We start from the raw sequence: 18546 nt of genomic DNA, 5'->3' as shown, positions 1-18546 counted from the left end.
CTTTTCTTTAGGTGACATTCCTTTATGTCTCAGGGCATAATTCATCCAGAAATTGAACTTTATCTTCAAGGTGAGGATTAATAAAAACTTCAGTACAAGAAAGTACAAGATTATTTTGATAAACTGGACATCATGGAACAATCCCCAGTTGCCCCTGGAATGTTCCCTTTGATAGTTTACCTTTTGTGTTAGATTTATAGTTATTTCTCACAGTGAAAATAAATACATGTGTAAAGATATGTCTTGGCAAAGTTATATGCCCTACTGTAAGTTAAAAGATCAACTTAAGGATTTGCTACAGTTAAAGAGTTAAACTCACACTTCTTTTTCTTCCACTTATAATGTCATCAGACAGATCTATTATTAACTGCACTTCACTTTTATTTTTGCAGAAATGCAAATAAATCACCAGCCTAAAATACAAGAAGCAGCAAATTGTAAATGTTGCCACTTTTCATCTTTTAATCATCTGAAATAATCTTTCTATTTTAAGATTACCTACCCTGTAAAATTTTTAGTGTATTCTTATCGAGTTTAAACTACTGATTGAAAAATATTTAAAATGAATATAGGAATAGGCATTAAATTATAGTTTGATTGATAAAGAAACTTCCATAAATAACTTTAGCCCCAAATCATTTTTCTCTTTTAATAATTTAAATATACAGCAGAAGTATTTACCTGGCAGTTTGTTAGATACCCTTTATCAGTGTAATTTTGATTAAAATAAACTATTATATATTTTTCTTATTATTTCTGTGGTTTTAGCTTATTTCTATGGCCTCATTAAAATGGTCTATTTTTTTTATAGTACAATGGTAGATTAATCACACACCTTAGTTCATGAGACACTATCATTATTTGTCCTTAAATGGTCCTCTATTATTTCATTTTTAAATTCTGAAAAGTGTGATCTTTAATATTTCTTGGGACATGGTTCTAGGAATATATTAGTAGTCTCATAGTTTTATGAATAAGCTAATTTATGATGTGAAAAGAAACTTGAGAAGTTAAGTAGTCTAATCTGATGAGACTGTGTTACGTTGTGGTTAAGGGTGTTGAAAAGCAAACATCAGTCTTAGATTTTAAAATTATACAAAGCACATTTACGTAACCATGCCTTTCTATGTAGCCCCAGTAGGAAGAAAATAAACCAAGATGCTATTTCAGATTCATGGTAGAAAGATAAAAGAAGAAAATCAACTGAGTTACTTTAATTTTATTTTGAGGTGATTAACAATAAATACAATATATTCCTGTGCGTATCTCTCTGTGTACGTAAGTATGTATCTGTGAAGGCAGCCCCTTCGTATGTGAATAACAGCATACCATTTCTTGTCCTAAGATGCTGTCTAGGTCCCTAATACAATATGAAATAGAGGCAGTCATTTTAACATTTATAGTGAACACATATACTATTTGCTACATAGGGTCTAAGTGTTTTAGATATGTTAATTTATTTAATCCTCACAATAATCCATGAAGGAGATGGTATCATTGTTCCAATTTACAGTTGATGAAACTAAAGTATAGAGAAGTTTTTTAAACTTGCCTAAAGTCACATAGATGGCAAAATAGCACATTAAGAATTTTATTTATCGATGGTTTAACACCAGAATGTGTTCTAGCTTTAAAGGAACTTCTTCTAACTGCCCTTAGTCATTAAGAATGTAAGTATCAGGGGCGAAAAAAAGTAGCGTCGATGACAGAGGCTCTGTTCATCCCTCTGGCAACCAAATCAAAGTTGTGACAGAAACAAGGAGCAGCAGCAAGGAAAAATCACCTGGGATCTAAATGAACTAGTGAGAAATCCAAGAAATCACCCTGCAACAGCAGAAGGTAGGACAGGGCGAGGATGCAGGGCTGCTCGGTCCCAGGCAGCTGAGTGAGACAGAGACGCAGCAGCTGCTGCGACAGATGCCTCCTAAAGAGGTTGCGTCCATGAACGGATTTTTGCGGTGACGGATCTGCTCGCTCTGGGCACCAGTGTCAGTTGGGCTGCACGCGGGGGGCACCAAGAACTTATAGGGAGACATTGCTGGAGTGAAGGCCAAGGCAAGACTCACAAAGTACAGAAGTGCCGACGGTATCCATTGTTCCTCTGTTGAAATCTCCCCCGTCCCAGTGCATGGACACAGTATAGCCATAGCTGTGACATCATCAAACTGGATAACAGAGGTCACTCCGCCCAGAGGATTCTCTGAAACCCCACCTCCCCCAACTCACAGCCCCCATCCAAGCCACATCCAGGTGTATCCTTGGTGAGTCAGGTGCTCCTTGCTGAGCAGCTCCTAGACTCACATTGGTGGCAGCTGGCCTCAGTTTCTAGTGTGGCCTTTTGAGGAAACTATAAACACACCATCTGTGGATTGCTTGCTGAATTTTAACAGGTGGCCCCGGAGGGGCACAGGCTTGGGCTAAATTTGGCCTACAGCTGAACCCCTCTCAGGACTGTGCCACTGGACACCTACTTCACAAATCCACACTGATAAGACTAGGAGATTTAGGAGCTTTGCTTAGTACATAGAAACGGACACGGATAGGCAGCCAAAATGGGAGGACGAAGAAGCAAAAACTATATGAGAGAGCAGAACAGAGATCCAGATAGAATGGAGTCAAGTAATCTAACAGATGCAGAGTTCAAAACACTAGTTATAAAGATGCCTAGTGAACTTATAGGAAGTGTAGGTGAATTCAGTGAGAACTTCAACAAAGAGATAAAAAACAAAAATGGAAATGGAAATTATAAAAGAGAACCAGTCTGAAATGAAGAACACATTATCTGACATGAGAAGTATATTAAATGGAATAAACAAAGGAATAAACAAAGTGAATAAAGAAAAGGATCAATGTCCTATCTAGAGGACAGGAAAACCAGGGACACTCAATCAGAATGGCAGGAAATAAAATGTCAAGACTATAAAAATAATTTAAGGAACATATGGGACACTATTAAGGGTTCAAATATCCATCTGATCGGTGTAACTAAAGAAAATCAAAGATGTTGAATAACTGTTTAAAGAAATAATAACGGAAAACTTCCCTAACCTCGTGAAGGAAATGGACATAAAACCCCAGAAAGCTCAGAGAATCCCAAGAAAGAGGAACCGAAAGAGACCCACACCAAGACACATCATAATTAAAATGCCAAAGCTTAAATACAAAGAAAGAATCTTAAAAGCAGCAAGAGAAAAACAGATAGTTACCTATAAGGGAACACCCATAAGACTGGCAGTTGATTTCTCAAAAGAAACTATGCAGGACAGAAGGGCTTGGCAAAAAATATTCGACTTGATGAAGACCCAGGATCTACAACCAAAAATACTTTATCCAGCAAAGCTATCATTTAGAGTTAAAGGACAGATAAAGAGCTTCCCAGACAAAAATAAGCTAAAGGAATTTATCGCCACCAAGCCAGTATTCCAGGAAAAGTCAGAGGGACTTCATTAAGAAGAAAAAAAATGTATCAAAAACAGGAATAAAGAATGGTAACAACTACATTCCTATCAATAAATACCTTAAATGGAAAAGAATTAAGTGCTCCAACCAAAAGATAGAGTGGCTGAAAGGATAAGAAAACAAGATCCCTATATATGCTGCCTACAAGAGACTCACTTCAGGTTGAAAGACACACACAGACTAAAAGGAAGGGGATGGAAAAGGATACTGCTTTAATGGACCTAGAAGGTATTTAAGTCAGACAGAGAAAGATAAACACTATATGATTTCATTTATATGTGGAACCTAAGGAATAAAAAAAACACAAACTAATCAAAAACAGACTCACAAATATAGTGAACAATTTGGTGATCGACAGAGGAGAGAGGGGTTTGGGGGGCTGGGAGAATGGGATGAAGGGTTAAAAAAGTACAAATTAGTATCTGATGGATGGTCATGGGGATGTGGAGCATGGCATAGGGAACGCAGTTAGAATGAATATGTTGGCTAGGTGGAGGGTTAGTGGAGGGAGGGAGCATTTGTGGGGATCATTTTACGAATTATATAGATGTCTAACCAAAGTACTGTATACTTGAAACTAATTAAAATAAATAAATTTAAAAAATAGAAAAATAAAAAGAATGTATGTGATCATGTGTGAATATTGTCTATATTTTTGGATTTATTTTGATGTGTTATTTTTCTTATTAAGCTACTTTTTTAGGGCTTTACACTTCAACCTTATTCCGGACCCAAATTGAAGGATGTTTTTTAACTGTTGGGAGATTGTTACTGTTATTATTCCTATTAATTCTTTTTTTCACCCAGAACCTTTGTGGAGACAAATTAGGTTTCTGCTAAACTGCCTCTGCTGGCATTTTTTTTTTTTTGAACTCATCCTTTCACTTAGGGCATAGCCCTTTATGGTTCATTTTAAAAGTCTGAGGTCCAGCTTCCACCTTTGTGTGGGCCTCAGTCTCCAGTTTTCCTAGCCTGGGGTACTGACATTTATCACAGCCTTCTTCATTACTGACTACTCACGACTCCATTTCTGCTGATGGCCTTATTATTATTAGGCAGTGGGGAATTTATTTTTACTTTCCTGGGAATGAAGTAATATACTAAAAAAAGGTTTGAGATTTTTAAAAATTGCAATTTATTTAGAATCTAGTGGCTTTATAATGAGAGAGCTTTAAAAATATTATTTCAGGAAACTGGCTTAGAAGTATCAGAAACTTGTCAACCAGTTAGCAAATGACAGACCTGGTATTGGAATTCAGCTCTTAACTCTTATACAAAACTGCTTCACTTTAAATGACTCAGCTTTCTACATGCTCTCAAGGGTTTCTGACTTTGAGAGATTGGAAAATTCTTGGAACACTTATTTATTTACAGGCAATACCAAGTCTTTGAAGCACAATATGAGCAACTTGGTGGATTATCTGTGGTAAGTACTATTAAAATATTTTCTCTCTCCTCAATTCTATTTACATACATTCTATTTGTGTTCTAGGAAAAAAAAACCCCTGAAATTTAATTATTGGTCCCAGCTAAACTTAATTAAGAATATAAACTACTTTATAATATCATCATGCATGCCAAATCTAGTATAAATGGCTTTGAGTTGCCCTCTATTATGGTCATTTATGGTGCAATTTTTTGTAGTTGTGTGGATACTAATGAGGTGACCACTTGAGCTCTCATGTTGGAAACTTCTACCATTTGTGTCAGGTTTGTTTCTTGGATAGGAAAACACACTATGGGGGCCTGGGAACCTGCATGAGCTTGAAGGGTCAGTGGCTCAGATAAGAGCCCATAATGTGTGTAGCGGAGATGCCAGAGAATCCATCTCTGGGATTGCCTCATCGGTCCCAACCTACACAGCCTGAAAGTGGGTTAACAAATTCCAGTGGGGTGAAAATGGAAGAGAGAAGTCAATGTGTGAACAGGTTTGGAACCAAAAGGAGGATGGTGAGCCCAGAGCAATTCTCCTCAGTAGAGGCTAGATGTTTTCTGTGATTTACTATTTGGGCCCAGAACTTTTGTCATGAGTGTGCCAGGAAGTTAAGTGAGCAATCACTGAGAAGATGCCATGCTTTGCATGCCACCTGGTTGACTTTTGCCTCATTTTCTCCTGATATTAAATGACCATTGTTTGGATAGTCATTCATGCTATGTTAATTACAGAGCTTTGTTTCACACCTTTCCTTGACTGAGACAAAATACCCATAATTCAACATAGTAATTGAAGTGGAGTAGATTTGACATTAAAACAATAATACTGTGATCTCAGCATCTTTGAAATGTCCAACAGCCATGTAGGAACATTGTCACAAAGAGCCTACTCTCAACCAATTTGTGTTTAGAGATAATTCACAGTATGCATAAGATAGTTGGGAATGAAATAGAATTAATCAAGTGGTTCTTACTTAATCTGGGTCAAGTTTTTTCAATTTTGAGACTATTGACATTATGGGCTAGATAATTTTTTGTTGTGGGAGACTGTTGAGTATACCATAGAATATTTAGCAGCATTCCTGACCTCTACCCACTAGATGCTAATAACACTCACCCCACAGTTGTGACCACAAAAATTATTTCCAGGCATCACTAAATGTCCCCTGGGGGCAAAATCATCCCCAGTCAAGGAACACTGACCTGGAGATTAGTGGTCCTGATAGAAGAGGGGAACGAAAAGTGTTGGAATGGGCAAGTCTGGAAAGGTAGATGTGGTAGATTGTATTTGCAAAAAATGTCTATAACTGTACCATTTTCTGCCCCATTTCCTCATTCAGAACCATGCTAATTCCCAATCAAAACATGGAATCAACCTGGGCAGAACTTTGAGACATCCTCAACTATTAGTGTGTAGCATATGTTATGCTATGTGACATTTCTACTGTATGCTAGTAGGTCATAAAAAGTGGTACTGCATCTTTGTGGTGCTCTCCCTCTCCCTCTCCCTTTCTCTCGGGATGTTTGCCCTGGGAACCCAGCCACCATTCCATAAGGAAGCCCAGATCACATGGAGGAGTATACATGGAAAGGCTCATAGGCTGTTGCTCTGAGCCCTGGATGAGCATCCAGCCAACAGCCAGCCCTGACTTGCTAGTCATGTGAGAGGGCCATCTTGGAAGCAGATCCTTCTGTTTGCAGCTGAATCACCTCGACTGACACTGTGTGAAGCAGAGATGATCGTTTTCTGCCAAGTCTGGCTCAAATTGTAGATTCATTGGCAAAAGAAATAATTATTGTTGTTCTTAAGCCATGAAGTTTTAGAATGGTTTGTTACAAAGCAATAGATGATTACAGCATTAGAACTGGTAGAGGGTGGTTCATGTAGACTTATGTAGGTCAAGACTTGAATTCCAAATGTATTAAGCATTGTGAGTTGCTAGCCTAGTGACTAGCACACGGTGATGTGGTTCTTAAGGTGGATTTGGACCTAGTAAATTGCTCGGAGTACTTGACAATTGTTAGCAAATACACAAAGAGAAGCAAGGTTAAGGTTTCTATGTTAGGCAAGGTAAGGGGAATGATCAATAAAGGCAGAGGGGCATGAGAGAAGTTTATCAGCAAGTATGAAAGATGAACTTGAGAGGAATTCGGCATCAGGACAAAATGGAAATGCCCTCGATATACCCAATGTTAAATTTTAGACTTTATTTTCCCTCTTGATGAAATGTATCATGGGTCCTGAGCATTTGGCAGTGGTCCCCTGTACCAGCATTTGCCCTGGAGAAGGCAACACGCCCCACCACCATCAACCGTTTCTATTGCTGGCTCTTCTCCATTCATCCCTATAAGTCAGGGTGTCCTTTACCATGTCACACAATAAATCATAGTCAGAATCATAGAAGGGACAAAAGATTTACCCTAAACCAATATCGATATGAAAGGTATAATAGATTAATTTCTGATAGACTTTTATGGTTGTTTTCCAGATTTAAAGGGGAGAAAATTGAGCATTGTTTGAAACTATTTTATTCTAGGCAGCATAACTGTTTCTGATTTTGTACAAATTTGCTCCTGTTGTAGTCAGCACATAATTTCTCTATTGCTTTACATGTGTAATAGGATTAATAATATTTGTCTCTCGGAAGAATAAAAATATTTGTAAAGTACTTAAAAAATTCAAAAAAATCTCATGATCCTCTTACGAGGTTGTATTTTGAAGAACTTGTGAGTTTATATACATAAAATTGTTTAGAGATAAAAGTATCAAAAATTAGAATAAAGTAATAATTTGTCTGTTTACAGTATCTTTGCCAAATCTCACTGAAATATATTTACATGCCCTTTAAAATATGGGTGATACAAGGTCAGTGTTGTTTCTATTATCATTGTGCCAATAATAAGACCAATTATGAGGCAAAAAACAATATCTGTCCTTAGCACAAAAAATGACACTAATGACACATTATCAGAACTTTTTTTTAAAGAAATAGTTATATATTGTGCTGAAACATTTTTAATAGTACCTTGAATATCCTTCTTCACACGTGCAGTCTTTACTTTTCAAAATACTTCTTCATGGAAGCCAAAATGTCTTATAAATCATTCACTCATTCATTTTTTGATAGGCTACTATTATGTGTTAAGTATTGTACTAGGCACTGGGAATACAGAGACATTTAAGACCAAAACTTCAGGTGGCTTACAATTTGGGTGGGAAGATAGGGGTGGGAGGGCACAAAGAGATGGCACTTATTTACATATCTAAGGGTTAAAGTGTGCACAGGGTCTAATAGAAGCATGGAGAGAAGGCTTCATTCTAGTTATTAGGAGGGGTGTCTGGAAATGCTTTCTAGAGGAGGTAATCTATGAGCTGAATTTGGAGACATAGGTGTTCACCAGATGGGAGGAGAAGAGAGAGGAAGAGGAGAGATATTCTGACAGAAGGATTTAAGGCAAAGTCCTGGAGGAGAAAGAAGCCCTTTAGGATAGCTGAAAATTGGTGCAAGGGAAAATGGCTGAGGAGTTTCAGAGGGGCCAGAGGTTGCTTGAGCAGATTCTGTGTGCAGTAAGCACCAGTATTATGAACAGGCATGGCACTCTATAAGTAATGTTAAAATATCACCATAGTTGTAAAGATGGAGAACTTTTTATTTATTCTGATCTCTCTCCAGGAGCAAAGGGAATGTGGATAGAAGGAATTCTTGGATTCACCACCTGGAGCCTGGAGGACCCTCACTAGCCTTCGGAAGAGAGGGCGAAACTGGTTAACTTTAGGACTTTTGTTTCCCTAATTCCCCTGCATTTCTCCATCTTTCTCTGTCACAACACTCAACCTCTTCACTGAGTGAGAATCAAACACACATTTCATTTATAATGGTCTTCGTACACTATCTCAATCTACCTCCGATTATAATCAGGGCAGTGGGAGGTTACAATTTGCAGAACCGTGGTGGGTTTTGTCACTCTCACTGCATTTAACTGTGCCCTGCTCTGTTAAGGTGAGCATCATTGGAATACGCTTGCTGTCTGGTGTGTCATCAGGCAAAGCATACCTGTTTCACAGTTTTTACTGCGCATTGTGGTGACAAGGCAGGTGGCTTTAAGGAGTTTTTCTCTCAGCATGCTGAACTAACAATTACGTGGTAAGAGCTTAAATTGCATGCATCCTCCTTACATTTCTTTGAGTACTATATTCAGTGGGCAGTTGCCAAGTAACTGAAAATATGTCTAGACACAGATGTTTCTATATTCAAACACAAGGTCAATTTTCTGAGCTATAAAGTGAAATGCATGCAACCCCTGTAACAGAATTCTGCACAGAATAAAGTAAAGATAAAATGTTAAGATTTAAGGAAGAGCTATTCCACTTCACTGGCTATAAAGACTTTGTTCACCAAAAAAACTCATATGTTCCTTCTTGAAAATAAACCTCCAATTAATAAGAAAATTTTGGAAAGGAAAAGGTTAACAGCAGGCCTGCAATCTGTTTTTTTCCTTTACCTGGGAAATGAAAGAGATGTCTCAGTCAAATCCCGTGGCATACATACTAATAATTAGACCTCCTGGTAAAAAACACTAATGGTATTTTTAAGTAAAAAGTTAATAGAGAGCTCTTATCTGTGAAATGCTTTCAGTAGCTATTCCAGTTTTCCACTGCTGCACAAGAAACCACGCCCAAATTGAGTGACTCAAAACAATAATTTATTATGATCTTTTACCTTTCAGCTAGGTGATTTTTGCTTGGAAACTCTCATGTGATTTTAGTCAGTACTCCAGCTGGAGAGTTTTGAAGATATGGCTGCCTGGAGCTCTAAGCTGACTCACCCATGCTGCCAGTTGATGAGACTGGGAGTTCACGGGAAGTCACCCACCTACACGAGGCCTCTCCATGTACCTTCATTTTCACAGCATGACCCGTAGGCTGCAAAAAGGAATGTTCTAACAGACCCAGGCCAACTTAAACCCTGAAGTTCCAGAATGTCACTTGTACTGCATTGTATTGGACAGGCAACCCAAATTCAAAGGAGGGAAAACAGACTCCACCTCTTAATAGAGCAGTAAAATGGTCACAGGGCAAAAGAGCAAGTGGGTTGGAAAATACCAGTGAGGACTTTTTAAAATAATGTAATCTGACATAGCAGGATATGCCTGGTTTGTCTAGCTTGCCTATTGGAAAGAAACCTGGCATTTATGATTGGTGGAGCATGACTGGGAATGGTTACATAAGCTGGAAAATCAATGGGGTTTAATAGCTCTGTGTGCATTGTTTAAATCTCACATGTTAGCTCTCAACTAGCACACGTTCTAATGCAGACTGGAGGGAACATTTATGGGTTATATTGGTTGTCTAGGGCAGGAGTCAACAAACTGTTATAATAAAGGGACAGATAATATGCATCTTAGGCTTTGCAGATCATATGGTCTCTGTGGCAAATTCTTAACTCTGCCCTTGTAGCACAGAAGCAGTCATGGATAGAACATAAACAAATGAGCATGGCTGTGTTCCAGTGAAACTTTAATTACAAAAAGAGGCAGCAGTCTTGATTTGGCCAGTGGGCCATCATGTTTTGCCAAACCTTGGTCTATGATTTCTCCAAAGAAAGAACATCTAGTCTATGGCATGCTAGTAAATCATCAGTAAACTTGGTGTTAGGTAAGATCTATAAACTTCGTTTAGTTTGATTTAATAATTCAATTCATATAGCTCCATAGAGAGCCTCTCGAATATCTATAACAATGCTTGTACATAACATGGACACAATATCTATAAATCAGCTGGTCAACAATTATTAATTGAATCACAGTTGATGGCATAGCATTGTATCATTATGTTCAGGATTTTCTAGTTTAATTGTATCTAGACTGGTTGCACTTAGTTAAATAAAAATGACAAATAACAGCACATATATTAAATTTTTAAATTTATTTTTACTTTTCATATTTAAATATAGTTAGTATATCATATTATACTAGTTTCAGGTGTACAATTTAATGATTCACCATTTATGTACCTTACAATGTGATCACCACACTAAGTTTGCCACTGCGCAAACTTATCACAATATTATTGGCTATATTTCCCTTGACCTTTTTCACCCATCCCCTCATGCCCCTCCTCTTTGGCAGTCATCAGATTGATCTCTGTATCTACGAGTCTGTTTTTCTGTTGTTTGTTTAATTTTTTAGATTCCAAATATAAGTGAAACCATACGGTACTTGTCTTTCTCTAACTTATTTCACTTAGCACGATACCCTCTAGGTCCATCCACGTCACTGCAAAAGGCAATATTTCATTCCTTTTTATTGCTGAGTAATATTTCATTGTGTGTGTGTATCATTATTTTTATTCGTTCATCTATTGATGGATATCTAAGTTGTTTCCATATCTTGGCTATTGTAAATAATGCTGCAGTGAACATAGGGTGTATTTATCTTTTCAAATTAGTGTTAATTTTCTTTGGATAAATGCCCAGAAGTGAAATTTCTGGGTCTATGTTAAATCCATTTTTAGTTTTTTGAGGAATCTCCATACTGTTTTCCATAGTGGCTGTACCAATTTTTAGTCCCTCTAGCAGAGCACAAGTTTTCCCCTTTCTCTATATCCTAGCCAGCACATTATTTGTTAACTTTTTGATAATAACTATTCTGACTGGTATGAGGTGATATCTCATTGAAGTTTTGAATTGCATTTCCCTGATGATTAGTGTTACTGAGCAACTTTTCATATGTCTGTTGGCCATTTGTATGTCTTCTTTGGAGAAGTATCTTTTCATGTCTTCTATTCATTTTTTTGATCAGATTATTTATTATTTTGTAATTGAGTTGCATAAGTTCCTTATATATTTTGGATATCAATCCCTTGTCAGATGTATCATTTACGAATATATTCTCTCATTCAGTAGGTTGCCCTTTTGTTTTGCTGATGGTTTCCTTTGCTGTGCAAATTTTTAATTTAATGAAATCCTATTTGTTTATTTCTGTTTTTGTTTCCCTTGCTAAAAGGGAAATATCCATGAAGATTTTAGTAAGACTGGTGTCAATAGTTTACTACCTATGCTTTCTTCTAGGAGTTTTATGATTTTAGGTCTTATATTCAAGTCTTTAATACATTTTGAGTTTATTTGCATATGGTATAAGAGACTGGTCTGGTTTCTTTCTTTTTTTGTATTTATCTGTCCATTTTTCCCAACACTGCTTTATTGTATATTCTTGTCTCCTTTGTCAAAGGTTAATCGATCATATGAGTAATAGTTTCTTTCTGAGCTCTCTATTCTGTTCCACTGATCTATATGTCAGTTTATTGTGCTAGTACCATATTGTTTTGATTAGTATAGTTTTGTAGTACAGTTTGAAATTAAGGAGCATGATACCTCCAACTTAGTTCTTAAGATGGCTTTGGCTCTATGTGGTCTTTTGGGATTCCGTATAAATTTTAGAATTATATATTCTAGTTCTGAGAAAAATGCCATTGGTATTTTGATAGAGATTCCATTGAATCTATACATTGCTTTGGGTAGTATGGTTATTTTATGGATATTAATCCTTCAAACCCATAAGTGCTGTATATCCTATTTATTTGTGTCCTTTTCAATTCATTTTTTCAATGCTTTATAGTTTGCAGAGTGTAAGTCTTTCACCTCCTTGGTTAAATTTATTCCTAGATATTTTATGCTTTTGGGTGCAATGATACATGGGACCATTTTCTGATTTTCTCCTGATCGTTCATTATTAGTATGTAGAAATGTGATGAATTTCTGTATATTAATTTTGTATTCTGCAGAGCACATACTTTTTATTGCTAATGTGAAAGTTCTGTTAAACCTTACTTCATTATTGACAAGAAATCTAAATTTATTATGGGTTATTTAGAGATCACAGAATATATCTACACTACTTTTAAAACGTTTTTAACACACGGACACAAAAATAAACCTATTAGGATGTACTCTCCAAGAAAAATTTTTTTCAATAGCAGGAATTCTTCAAATGGAAGCCACTGGTATAGCATCTTCCCAAATTTTAGCTCAAGAGCCAACAAAATGAAAATAAAGTGGGACAGAGTGAGGTGGATTATAAGCAATGGCTTATTTCATAATGAGGAAACTTTTTTTTAACCTTTGAAAACACTGGTAAATATATGATAAATATTTCAACTTTGATGACATGAAATTCTCTTTCTTCCTTTGGGATTTTTTAATTAATAGAAGTGAGTTTCTAAAGAGGATATTTGTTGGTATGACTCCTTGGGGTTGAACAGAAAAAAAAAAAGAGAAACTTGTATAGACAGACTGTATCACTTTATGTTGTTTTGATTTTTTGATGAAAGTCTCACAATAGAAAATTATTTGTAAAAGCTCTTATGTGACACATATAATAAATGAATGTAAACTTTTTTATCTCTGATAAAAATAAACTGTTTCTCAAGACCGTAGAACTTTAAATTTAAATATAGACTCAGAATGTTCCTTTATGTTATTTTCTACAACTATTCCAACATTTTTTTATTTTTGATAGTAAGACATTAAAAAATTTTTTTTAATTAAGTTTATTGGGGTACATTGGTTAATACAATTATATAATTTCCAGGTGTACATTATAATTTGACATCTGTATATTCTATTATGTGTTTACCACCCAAAGTCCAATTTCCTTCAACTACCATATATTTGATCCCTTTACCCAGTTCGCCCTGTTCTTATGCCCCTAAATTTGACCCCCTTTACCCTGTCTACCTCCTCCCTCCTCATCCACCCCTTTCCCGGTGGTAAGCACTAGTCTGTAGTCCATGTCCATGAGTCTCTGTTTGTCCCGTCCATTTGTTGATTTTAGTTTTATATCCCACATATAAGTGATATCATGTGATTTTCTACTTTTATTGTCTGGCTTATTTTGCTTAGCATGATTATCTTGAGATCCATCTACGTTGTCACAAATGGCAGTATTTCAACTCTTCTTATGGCTGAGTAATATTCAATTGTATATATGTACCAATCATCTATCATAGGACACTTCAGTTGCTCCCATGCCCTGGCCACTGTGAATAATGCTGCTAGGAACATCGGTGTGCAAATATCTTTTCTGATATTAGTTTTCAAGTCTTCGAGGTAAATACCCAGCAGAGGGATTGCTGGATCATATGGTAGATCAATTCTTAGTTTTTTGAGGAACCTCCTTACTGTTTTCCATAATGGCTATACCAATTTGCAGTCCTACCAGCAGTGTATGAGGATTCCTTTTTCTCTGCATCCTCTCCAACATTTGTTATTAGTTGTCCTGTTGATTATAGCTATTCTAATAGGTGTGAGATGATATCTCATTGTGGTTTTGATTTGCATTTCCCTAATAGCTAGTGATATTGAGCATCTATTCAAATATTTGTTGGCCATTTGTATGTCCTTTAGGGAGAAGTGTTCAGATCCTCTGCTCATTTTTCGAGTGGATCATTTGCTTTTTTATTGTTACTGAGTTGTATGAGTTCTTTGTATAGTTTGGATATAAGGTCCTTATCGGAGGCATTGCTTGCAAACATATTTTCCCATTTGGATGGTTATCTCTTTACCTTGTTGACGATTTCTTTAGCAGAGCAGAAGCTTTTTAGTTTGATGTAGACCCATTCATTTATTTTAGCTTTTACTTCCCTTGCCTTGGAGGTCAAATTCATAAAATCTTATTTAAGTCCAAGGTCCTTGAGTATAGTTCCTATGAATTCTTCTATGCATTATATTGTTTCAGGTCTTATATTCAGGTCCTTAATCCATTTTGTGTTACTTTTGGTGTGCAGTGATAGACAGCAGTCTAGTTTCTTTCTTTTGCAGGTGGCTTTCCAGTTTTCCCAGCACCATTTATTGAAGAGGCTTTCTTTTCTCCAGTGTATGTTTTTGGCTCTTTTGTCAAAAAGTATTTGCCCATATAAATATGGGTCTACTTCTGGACTCTTGATTCTGTTCCACTGGTGTGTATGTCTGTTTTGCTGCCAATTCCATGCCGTTTTGAGTACTGCTGTTTTGAGTACTGTCACTTTGTAATATAATTAGAAGTCGGGCGGAGTGATGCCTCCAGCCTCGTTCTTTTTTCTCAGGATGTCTTTGGCAACTCAGGACCTTTTGTGCTTCCATATCTGATGATTTGTGTTCTATTTCGTTAAAAAATTGTATTTTGATGGGGATTGCATTAAATCTGTATAATGCTTTAGGTAATAAGATCATTTTAACTATGTTGATTCTACCAATCCAAGAACACGGAATATCTTTCCATTTCTTTGTATCTTCTTCAATTTCTTTTAATAGGGTCTTGCAGTTTTTATTATATAGGTCCTTCACATGTTTTGTTAGATTTATTTCTAGGTATTTTATTCTTTTTGTTACAATTTTAAAAGGAATTATTTTTTCTATTTCTTTTTCTGTCACTTAATTGTTAGAATATAAGAATGCTATGGATTTTTGAACGTTGATTTTTGTATCGAGAAACTTTACTGTATTTTCTTATTGTTTCTAGTAGTGTTCTTATAGAGTTTTTAGGGTTTTCTATATAGAGAATCGTGTCTTCTGCAAAAAGTGACAGTTTGACTACTTTGTTTCTTATTTGGATGCATTTTATATCTTTCTCTTGTCTGATTACACTCGCTAGGACCTCCAATGTTATATTGAATAACAGTGGCGATAGTGGACAGCCTTGTCTTGTTCCTGATCTTAGAGGGAAGATCTTTAGTTTTTCACCATTAAGTGTAATGTTGGCTGAGGGTTTGTCATATATGGCCTTTATTATGTTCAGGTACTTTCCTTCTATGCCAATTTTGTGAAGTGTTTTGATCATAAATAGATGCTGTATCTTGTTGAAGAATTTTTCTGCATCTATTGATATGATCATATGATTCATATTTTTTAATTTGTTTACGTATTGTAACACATTAATCGATTTGTATATGTTGAACCATCCCTGTGCCTCTGGGATGAAGCCCACTTGATTGCGGTGTATAATCTTTTTAATATGTTGCTGTATTTGGTTCACTAGTATCTTATTTAGGATTTTTGCATCTGTGCTCATGAGAGATATTGGTCTGTAGTTTTTTTGTGTTATCTTTACCAAGTTTTGGTATCAGAGTAATATTGGCCTCATAAAATGTGTTGGGAAGTATTGCCTCCTCTTTGATTTTTTGGAAGAGTTTGAGGAGAATCGGTGTTAAATCTTCTTTGATTTATTTTTGCAGTTGGTCTCTAGTTTCAATGCATTATAATCAGAGAATATGGTTGGTATGATTTCAACTCTCTTATATTTTTTGAGGCTATCTCTGTGTCCTAGTATGTGGTCGATTCTTAAGAATGTTCCATGTGTACTAAAGAAGAATGTATAAGCAGCTGTTTTGGGATGGAAGGCTCTGTAAATGTCAATTACGTCAAGTTGGTCTAAGGTGTCTTTTAAAGATGTTATTTCCTTATTGATTTTCTGTTTGGATGATCTGTCCATGTCCGACAGTGGGGTATTTAGGTCCCCTACTACGATAATGTTTTGGTCTGTTTCTTCCTTTAGTTCTATTCGTAATTGCTTTACATATTTTGGGGCTCCCTGATTGGGAGTATAGATATTAATATGTGTTATGCCTTCTTGGTGCATGATTCCATTTATCATTAAGAAGTATCCCTCGGTATCTTTCTTATCTTTTTTTATTTTGAAGTCTATTTCATCTGATATTAGTACCGCTACTCCCACTTTTCTCTGAATGCAATTTGCTTGAAATATCATTTTCCACCCTTTCACTTTGAGTCTATATTTGTCTTTGGAGCTGGATGTGTATCCTGAATGCAGCGTATGATTGGGTTTTGATTTTTGATCCATTCTGCCACTCTGTGCCTTTTTATTGGTGAGTTAAGTCTATTTACATTTAGGGTGATTATTGATATATGAGGTCTTCTTTAACCATTTTATATTTTGCTTTCTGGTAGCTCAGTGTTTCCATTGCTTTTTTGTCCTTGTGTTTATGTTTTCTTTATTTTGGTTGGCTTTTGTGAGTTTTCCCTCTGGTTCTTCTTGTTTTATGTTATATACTTCAGTTGTGAATCTTCTGTGTGTGGTCACCATTACGATTACGAAAAGGATAGCTATATATATACAGTCGTCCATTTTCTTCTGCATGTGCCTTATCTCCATTCCCCTTTGTGAATTTAGATCCTTGAATCCTCCTCTTTTCAGTCATTGTTGTCTCAATTTGTCCCTATGTATGCTGAACGTTCATTACTATCTTGTTATAACAATTCTCTTATTATTTAAGCTAATAATGCCCTGTTCTTAGTAAGGGTTGCACTCCTTTGCTTCTATTTGCCTGATAGTCACTTTACTCCTAATTATGGATTTTTTTTTTTGTCTTTTTGTTTTAGGTGAGCTGACTTTTTTCAGTATTTCCTGTAGTGCAGGCCTCGTAGTGGAGAAGTCCCTAAATTTTTGTGTCTGGAAAGGTCTTAATTTCTCCTTCGTATCTAAAGGAGAGCTTCGCTGGATACGTTATTCTAGCCTGATAGTTTCTTTCACTTAATAGTTTAAATATTTGATTCTATTCCTTTCTGGTTTGTAAGGTCTACTCTGAGAAGTTTGAGGATAACCTAATGGGTTTTCTTTCTAAGTTACCATTTTCTTCTACTTGACGGACTGAGAATTCTGTCTTTGTCGTTGATTTCTGATAATTTTAATACAATATGTCTTAGTGAAGGCCTTTTTGGGTTGAGATAATTGGGTGTTCTGTTGACTTCTTGAATTCCAAGCTACAGCTCATTTCTTAGATTTGGGAAATTCTCGTCAACTATTTGTTTGAAAATGCCTTCTTATGCCTGCTCCTTTTCCTCCCCTTCGAAAATGCTCATTATTCTTATATTTCCTCTCCTGATGGTATCAGCTAGTTCCTCTATTTCTCTTTCACTATTTTTCATTCTTCGGTTTCTCTCTTCTTTCTTCTGATTTATTTCTAGATTTCTGTCTTCAATGTCACTGATCCTTTCCTCCATTTGGTTGACTCTATTTCCCAAGCTTGCAATTTTATTTTTCAACTCTTGTAGTGTGTTTTTTATCTCCAGAAGTTCTATTTGGTTCTTTTTGAGGGTTTGATCTCCTTGCTCTGCTCATCTAGTTGTTTTTTCAGTTCCTGAAATTGTTGATATAATTCTTTTTGGAACTCACCGAGATTTTTCAGAAGTACCATCCTGAATTCTCTGTCATTTAAGTCACATATTTCTATGTCTGTAAGCTCATTTTCTGGAGCATTCTCTTTCTTTCTGAGATGGCTTGTCACCTTGATTATTCATGGAGTTTAATGAACTATGTCTCTGCCTGGGCATTAATGGAAGTGTGTTCTTTTGTTTTTCCAGAAAGAAGATTTATTATATAAAGGTCTTTCTTTAGCCTGCTGCAAAGAAGGTGCTTTTCTTTTGGTTTTTGGTAGGTAGTGTCTAAGCCTCTTGGATCCCTGCTTTATGTAAAGCCTTAATAATGCCTTTATCTAATGCTTTTATTTTCTTATACATATTTAATCATGATTGCTACCTCCCATTTCATTCCCTGTCAGTATTAGCAACAGTTTCAATAGTATTTGCTCAGATTCCCCTTGGGTTTTGCGGTGATCCATCTCGGAGGGTATGGGGAGAGGTACCCTCTGGGTTAGGGGTT

At 36.1% G+C, this 18546-nt stretch overlaps 1 protein-coding gene across 1 annotated transcript in view; it reads left to right on the top strand.

The window, feature by feature from the left end:
* RP1 (RP1 axonemal microtubule associated) overlaps window positions 1-18546 on the top strand; it is a 330366-nt gene that overhangs the window by 227416 nt on the left and 84404 nt on the right. Inside the window, 2 exon segments of the mRNA XM_039868930.1 lie at window positions 12-70; window positions 393-437. Of these exon segments, the coding sequence (XP_039724864.1) occupies window positions 12-70; window positions 393-437 (104 nt within the window).

This window comes from Pteropus medius, unplaced genomic scaffold (genome assembly GCF_902729225.1).
Source record: "Pteropus medius unplaced genomic scaffold, Ma_sr-lr_union100, whole genome shotgun sequence".
NCBI lineage: Eukaryota > Metazoa > Chordata > Mammalia > Chiroptera > Pteropodidae > Pteropus > Pteropus medius.
The sequence above is the reverse complement of the archived record's forward strand: the minus strand, read 5'-3'. Positions and strand labels throughout refer to the sequence as shown.